Consider the following 8,350-nt stretch of genomic DNA (forward strand, 5'->3'; position numbering starts at 1 on the left):
TCACAAAATGTATACATCAAGAGAACTCCACCATAAGTTCCTTACTCCTCCATGTCAACGTTGAGTAGAAATATAAATCACTCCACTTCCTACCGTTGAAATCTAAACATATATAATCTTCTGACCATTCCTAAGATTTGACGACAACGACTTCCATAGCGAGTTGTAACTTATATTCTTTACCTTGTTATTCTCAAGACACTGCCATATTTCAGACAATGGTGCCAACAATCAATACGTGTAGAACTACAGCATTCTTGTCTTGGATCTAATTTGCCAAGTCTTGCACAAAACCTACAATTCACCGAAATTTGATTATAAAGAAATTTACATAATGCATTGTCCCATCAATTTGAAAGACTTCTTTATCATATATCAGATTAATTACCTTTGCAACCTCATTGTTGTAACCCCAACCCAATTCCATAGAAAGGGTTTCCAGAAGAGAACTCCACAGTAAGCCATCTACAAGAGCTCCATAGTTTTCTTTTGCTTTAAGAGGAGAATCCGATTCAATTTTTATAAATGCTTGATATTCGAAAGTGAAGGAATAGAAATATCATGCATCACCAAGTTCTTCCGGGAGGAAAGTAACCTGCATAATGCACATCAGCAAAAAGAGAAATGTATGAAGGAAAACACAGGAAAGAAAGTGTATATCAACCACTTGATAATACAAGCATACCTTATGAGAAAAGTTGTTTTTTGGCTGAACTTTCCAAGATATGACCTCAATTTAAAGAACTGAGAAGCATTGAAAACTGAGTAGAACATTTTGATAAAGGCATCCTGAACACTTGACATATCAAGTGAAAATAGAAGGGGCACCAAGTTGTTGCCATCATATCCGAATGAGCATAAATTTGAAGTGTTAAGTACACCATTGTCTAAATGCTCAGAAAAATCACACAAACTTAACTTCTTGAGCCGAGGACTTGAAATTTTAAATCTCTCCAGCTTAGAGCAGCTGATACTAAGCTTTTAAGGCGTACACATTTACGGGTGATTCTTCTCAATAATTGGTCTGTCAGGAAGCTGCCTTTTATACGTAAAACTTCTAGGGTTTTAAGAAATTTGGAATTTATGTCAAATACCATGTTGTCTGCTCCTCTGCGGTATAGCTTAAACTTTGAAGTTTCAACTCTTGGAACTCAATTCTCTCAAATCTGTCTCCATTATTACAGCAATCCTGTAGCTCCAGCTTCTTGAGATTAACAAGACTGAAGAGCTCAATACTTTTCACATGCCAACAGCACAAAAAGTGAAGCTCTCAATCAAGAGGGAACCTAGGATTAACTTTTGGATTTTGTGCTCTGGAATTCTTACATTCAGTAGACAACTCCAGCAAAAATATGTATCTTTATTGTATCAACGTGCAAACACTCGTTCGAGTCCAACCAACAACCATTTAACTTCAAAACGTCAGTGACTCGGCTGCTAAAATATAAGGACGGTACCCCAAGTAACCGAGTCTGATTATGAAGTGAAGATCTAGCTCAATAACATTGTTCTTTATGGCCAACCATATCCAATGGTCTAGTTGAGAGATTAGTTAAAACTAATCAAGCACAAGAATAAACAGAATCTCCGCATGGTAATATTATGCTTGCAGAACTTCAAAACAGATCTATTGACAAAGTTTTTGAACTTTTCTACCTTGCTCACAATATCAGGTTTCCGCTTTGTAAAGTCTATCAGGTTGTCGGACAGGTTCTTGTGAAAAACCTTTCATCAAAGGCCAAATAGGGGAATGAGCTTCGCACATTCTGCCACCTTTTGGACAACATACTAGTTCGACCTACCTCATGTAGGGGTAGTAGGGATAGAATGTGACGCAGAATGTCGTCTGGCAGTTGGGATATCCGATCATCGGGATCAAATTCTGTGGGATATCTGACATCTGTTTTTATGCGTTTTCTGGGACAACTTGTTCCTGCCATGAAGGTGTTTGAGATCTCTCTCCTATTGTTCTGTAGCAAACAAACAAGAAAGTGTCTTTCAATATTAATATAGTTTACATTCACCTAAAGCATGTATGGACACAGTAGTCTGCTATACTTGACTAGTTAACTCATAAAAGAAGTTATAACGTAGATACCTGATAGTAAAAGAACATAAAAACTAAGGGCTCATCTAGGGCTTTCCCGGTTTAGACGACTACAGTAAGCATGTGAAAACCACTACACTTTATGTTCGTGAAGATTTGAGTTTTTTGAAACAAAGAAAGATTGTATTAAACTAAGTACGATTAAGATCGTACATGAGGGCATCCGGTATACTATCTGGAGTAGTTACAAACCATTCAACTTGTATCTCAGATTCAAAACTAAGAGAAGCCAGCCTATGAGCTACAGAATTAGCCTGTCTAGGAGCAAAAGTAACAGATAAATTATTACTAGAGCTGGGAAGACTTCGAACATCAGCAACTAAGGCTCTCAATGGTGACAAATCACAATCCAAGGCATTGATAGCTTGAACCGCAAGGCTCTCAATTGGATTCACTAACAAAGAGACAGGTATTTGGGCCTATAACGCTGACACCCCCAAGTATAAAGCCTGTTGGCCATAAATGGGTCTTTGTTAGAGAGCGTAATGAGAAAAATGAGGTAGTTAGATACAAAGCCCGCCTTGTGGCGCAAGGTTTCTCACAACGCCCTAGAATCGACTACGAGGAGACATATTCTCCCGTAATGGACGTTATAACGCTCCGCTACCTTGTCAGTTTGGTAGTTTTCAAAAAACTTGACATGCAGCTTATGGATGTGGTTACAGCATATCTCTATGGGGATCTAGATTCAGAGATATATATGAAGGTTCCAGATGGACTTCAATTACCAAGTCAAGTGGCTCTAAACCACGGAGCGCGTTTTCAATAAGATTGAGACGCTCACTATATGGATTGAAACAATCCGGACGAATGTGGTATAACCGTCTAAGTGACTACTTGATTGGGAAGGGATATGAGAACAATGAAATATGCCCATGCGTGTTTATAAAAAGGACAAGTTCCGGATTTGCAATTGTAGCAGTTTATGTCGATGACATGAACCTAATTGGAACTCTAGATGAGTTAAAGGAAACTGCTAAGTACTTGAAATCCGAATTTGAGATGAAAGATCTTGGGAAAACACGATTTTGTCTCGGACTAGAACTCGAGCACCGTAGCGATGGGATTATGATCCATCAGTCAACATATACTCAAAAATTACTAAGGCGCTTTAATGAAGATAAAGCAAAGCCTGTGAGTACTCCCATGATCGGTCGTAGTCTTGAGCCTGAAAAAGATCTATTTCGTCCAAGGGATGAGGACGAAGACTTATTAGAGGCTGAAGTGCCCTATCTAAGTGCAATAGGCGCATTATTATACTTAGCTCAATGCACAAGATCGGACATCTCATTCGCAGTAAACTTGTTAGCTCGACACGCCGCCATTGGATTGGCATAAAGGCAATCTTTCGATACTTGAGAGGTACGATTGATATGGGCTTGTTCTATCCCTACAGAGAGAAAAGAAATAACGGAAGTGTGGGATTGGACTCCAGAAGGCAAAACGCCACCTTCCGTGCTCCTCCTCCCCTCCATCAAAATGACAACGATGTCTTGATGGGTTTTGATGATGCAGGGTATCTCTCTGACCCTCACAAAGGTCGCTCCCAAACGGGTTACATCTTTACCATGGGAAGCACTGCGATATCTTGGAGGTCTACAAAGCATACCCTTGTTGCTACTTCCTCAAATCATGCAGAGATTATCGCTCTACATGAAGCCATGCGAGAAAGCATATGGCTAAGGTATCTAGTTAGACACATTCGAGGAACTTGTGGTTTGAAGTCTACCACAGATGAACCTACATGCATTTATGAAGATAATGCAGCTTGTATTGAGCAAATGAAGTTAGGTTTCATCAAGGGCGACAACACCAAGCATATATCGCCTAAGTTCTTTTACAATCAGCAACAACAAACACTTCTAAATATTGAAGTGAATCAAATCCGTTCAGAGGATAATGTAGCGGACTTGTTTACCAAGTCGTTACCTAAATCCACCTTCGAGAAACATGTGAAGAGCATCGGATTAAGAAAGTTATCCGAACTCCCATAATTGTAGAAATCAGGGGCAGACCTTGACATCAAGGGGAGGTATGATGTCTACATGTTCGATCTCGAAGAGTGAAGGACGTGTTGTGCTCTTTTTGCCCTTCGACCAGGATTATTTTTGTCCCACAAGGTTTTTGTTACCTGGCAAGGTTTTTAGTGAGGCAACGATCAAAGCGTCATCACTGAGTTTGAGCGGCACAAGGGGGAGTGTTGAAGGATGTCAACTACTCCACATTCACGCGCATTGTGCTTTTTTTCTCCTTCGACCAAGGTTGTTTTTTCCCACATGGTTTTTATTACTTGGCAAGGTTTTTGACGAGGCAACTTAGAAGCGCATAGCAGAGGCAACACTATTGACATGGAATATCCAAGGGGGAGTTTTGTAAATGATAATGACTATTCATGCAATAGATATTGCTTAATGTATGCGATTGACAGACTCGTAATGTGTGCGATTGACATACTTATAATGTGCGATTGACAGACTCGTAATGTATGCGATTGACATACTTGTAATGTGTGATTGATTAGTATAGCTATTATGTATTGCCTTTTGTATACATGATGTAACCCTACATAAACTTCATGGTGAGATGAATACAATACAATACAATTTTTCCAATTCTCTACAACAACACTGGATTTTTGCAGATTGATCATCTGCCCGGAAGCCCTAGCATAGATAGAAAGCATGTTCTTGAAAGCTTGACACTCTTGAACAGTGGCCTCTCCAAACAGGAAACTATCATCAGCAAATAGCAAGTGGTGAATAACTGGAGCAGTAGGCGACATTAACAAACCTTTAATAGTTCCATTCTGTACACAGGAAGAGATAAGCGATGACAGGCCTTCAGCACAAAGAATAAAAATATAAGGTGACAATGTGTCACCCTGTCGAATACCTCTAGTTGGCAGAATAAAACCTGTTGGAGTGCCATTCATAAGGACAGAATAACTAACAGATTTAATAGTGGCGAGCACAACATTCACCCAATCTTGACAAAATCCGAGTTTCAGTAAGACTGCTTCCACATACTGCCACTCTAATCTATCGTAGGCTTTGGAGATGTCCAGCTTCAGGGAGAAGAAACCATCAGCTTGTCTTCGGAGCTTCTTCATGAAATGAGCTACCTCTGTAGCCACTAAGGTATTATCCGAGATGAGCCTCCCAGGAACAAAGGCGCTCTGTAGTGGAGAAACAATATGAGGAAGAATTCCTTTCAACCTGTTAGCTAAAACCTTAGAAGCAATCTTATAAACCACACTGCATAATGCAATGGGCCTTAAATCAGATGGTAGTTGTGGCTCTTTAATCTTCGGAATGAGTGTCAAATGGGTGAAATTTGATTCTTGTGGAATCCTCCCTGTACGTAGTATGTCCCTAACTGCCATGCACACACCATGCTCAACAATATTCCAATTTCTGAAAGAAACAAGGGGACATACCATCCGGTCCAGGGGATTTAGACGGATGCATCTGGAACAATGCCTTCTTAATTTCAGCATCAGTATAGGAAGCCAAAAGTTCTCTATTCACCTCCTCAGTAACTTTGGCCTGCATGGAATTTAGGATGGTCTCTAAAGCAGTGAGATCAACTGACTCCGAGGAGAATATATTTTCATAGTAGTTGATAAGAATATCTGCCACCTCATGCAGTTGGGAAGTCCATTGACCATCCCCATTGCACAAACCCTTCACTCGATTTCTGCAACGTCGGTAGACGCCCTTCTATGGAAGAAATAAGTATTCCGATCACCTTCTCGTAACCATTGGATCTGAGATCTTTGTCTCCAGTATGTCTCATTAAGCGATAGTAGCTCATTCAATCGAAACTGTAATGCTTTCTGTTCCTCAAAGTGTGTTGTCTCGAAGTCTTTCCTCATGAGATCATCTAACTTCCCCTGAATAAGCTTCATCTCCGTTGCAAAAGGGCCCCAGTTTGTTTTATTTTCCTGCCAACCTGACCCATGAACTCACCCGTTACTGGGGTCATCCAGCCTTGTTCAATGACACTCAGGAGAGCTTCATGCTGTAACCACATCTCTTCAAAGCGAAATTGCTTCGGGGTCCTAGAAGAAGGCAATGGTTCTGGGATCACATCAATTAACAAAAGGCAGTGATCAGATCGACTCAAGGGCAGAGTGATAACACGAGAAAAAGGGTATAAGGTCTTCCATTGAAGATTCTGGCACGCCCTATCCAGTCTCTCTTTTGTGAATCGGTTAGCCCAAGTGTAATGAGAGCCAACAAACCCCATGTCCATCAAGTCACAATCCACTAAGGCTTGTCTAAACCGGTTCATTTGGGCTACATTCCGAGGAGGACCTCTAGACTTGTCTAACAGACAAAGGATTTCGTTAAAGTCTCCAGCGACTATTCATGGCATATGAATCTGGGCTGCTAGGGTTAGCAGCAAATTCCATGTCGTCATACGATCTGCTGTAGCAGTTATCCCATATATCCCTGTGAAACGGAAAACTCCTGCTGATCCAATAGCACCAACCTCTACATCAATATGATTGGTAGAATAATTTCGAAGACGTACTAGGATTTCATTGCGCCAGAACAAACCCAGACCACGACAGTCATCTTTGTAAGGGGAGCAGATGACGCCATCAAAACCCAAATTCCTTCTGATATCAGAAAGCAAATCCGGTGAAGCTAGGGTTTCTAAGAGAAAAATAATACTCAAATTCCGCTGCAGAACTAGGTTGACAAGAGCATCCTGAGTTGCAGTGTTATTGAGTCCCCTACAATTCCATACCAGAATCTTAAAAGGAATCATACTCAGGCGACAGAGGTTGTCGTCGGAGGGAGAAGATCTGAGACAGACAACACCTAGGATTGGCTAGGGTTGATTAAGGTTGGCTAGGGTTTACTAGAGTCGAGAGGGAAACTCTCCTGGCAGATGTAATAGTCGTGAAGATTTGAGTTAAAAGAAAGAATGGAAAACAAATGAATCTAAAATGTCTCTATATATATGGTTGTCAAATTGATATGTATTTTCCTTATTGGAGAAGGCCTAATATATTTATATATCTGGTGATTTCGTACATTCTATCAAATGTGTTGTAGCCTATTTTAACAATTTTAGCCTTATTGTGCCCATGTTTTAAGATGGGTTTATTGTTTAGTCTCTGAACTTTTACTTAAAAAAACACTTGAGTCTCTCGCCTTTTAATTTGACATGTTTACTCCTTTCATCCACTATGCCAAAAATGCCTTCAGACGACACACTTCAGACAACATAAGTTTTGTTTTATGTCGTCTGAGTTTTTCAGACGACATAATTTTTTTTTCTGTTGTCTGAATATACACTAAAACCATACTGGTTTAATTTGGAAAAATGGTGAACATTCAGACGACACATTTGTGTAGTTGTAGAAGGTGGTGATTTCCTATCTCAAATTTGGATAAATGGTGAGCATTCAGACCACACATTTGTGTAGTTGTAGAATGTGGTGATTTCCTATCTCAAATTTGGAGGGATATCCAAAAGTTGTTTCCCCCTCAAATAGCCTAGCCCTAATTGACTAAAAATATGGTGACATTCAGACAACATTTAAATGTTGTGTAAGTGTGGAGCTTGTTTTAAAATTTTCCAAGTTATTTTGACTTTTGGTTTTGGACAGAGAGACCTCAAAGTCATTCTCTCCTTCTCACTCAGCTCGACCACGACTAGATACCCAAACACCACCCCGCGCTCTCTGTCCTCCTCACTCAGCTCTCTCTGCTCGACCTAGAACCCGCAAAACTGGAAGACTCAAAACACCAGCCTCTCTCCTTCTCACTGAGCTCTCTCATATCTCAATTCTCACTCTTTCCTTCATCCTCTCACCCTCTCGATTCTTCTTCTTAGTCTCTACTTCATCTTTCATGTTCGGATTAATGGAGCTCTCCAGCAAGAGCTGTTTTCAATTCGGATATTGGTAAGCAATTTAGGGTTTCAATCGTTTTGTAGTTTAGGGTTTCGACTGGGTTCAATCTTCAATCGATTTTAAGGTTTTATCTACAAATTTTAGGTTGCTTATTATCCAAAACTTTGATTTTATGGTTCAGTCTTCGATCGATTTTAGGGTTTTATCTGTAGTTCCAAGTTCTGCAATTCATTTGGAGTTATCTGATTCAATCTTCTTGTTTCTAGGTACAAAGATTCAAGATTTGATTTTGATAATGCCAATCGCCTTTTGCTTTAATATGTTTCTGCATGATCTCTCTTCTTTGATTCGGGGGTTTTGTATTTTAGTTGTGA

At 40.0% G+C, this 8,350-nt stretch overlaps 1 protein-coding gene across 1 annotated transcript; it reads right to left on the reverse strand.

Moving 5' to 3' along the window:
- Nucleotides 1–559: 559 nt before the first annotated feature.
- Nucleotides 560–7,976, reverse strand: LOC133744726 (uncharacterized). Its single transcript, XM_062172786.1, has 10 exons — nucleotides 7,917–7,976; nucleotides 7,737–7,828; nucleotides 6,532–6,848; nucleotides 6,059–6,435; nucleotides 5,544–5,826; nucleotides 4,898–5,482; nucleotides 2,261–2,501; nucleotides 2,059–2,098; nucleotides 1,803–1,970; nucleotides 560–595 (listed from the first exon to the last, which is right to left on the reverse strand). The coding sequence occupies exons 1-10, from the start codon at nucleotides 7,974–7,976 to the stop codon at nucleotides 560–562; spliced, it is 2,199 nt and encodes a 732-aa protein (XP_062028770.1).
- Between the last annotated feature and the right edge of the window lie 374 nt (nucleotides 7,977–8,350).

This window comes from Rosa rugosa, chromosome 4, assembly GCF_958449725.1.
Source record: "Rosa rugosa chromosome 4, drRosRugo1.1, whole genome shotgun sequence".
Classification (NCBI taxonomy): domain Eukaryota; kingdom Viridiplantae; phylum Streptophyta; class Magnoliopsida; order Rosales; family Rosaceae; genus Rosa; species Rosa rugosa.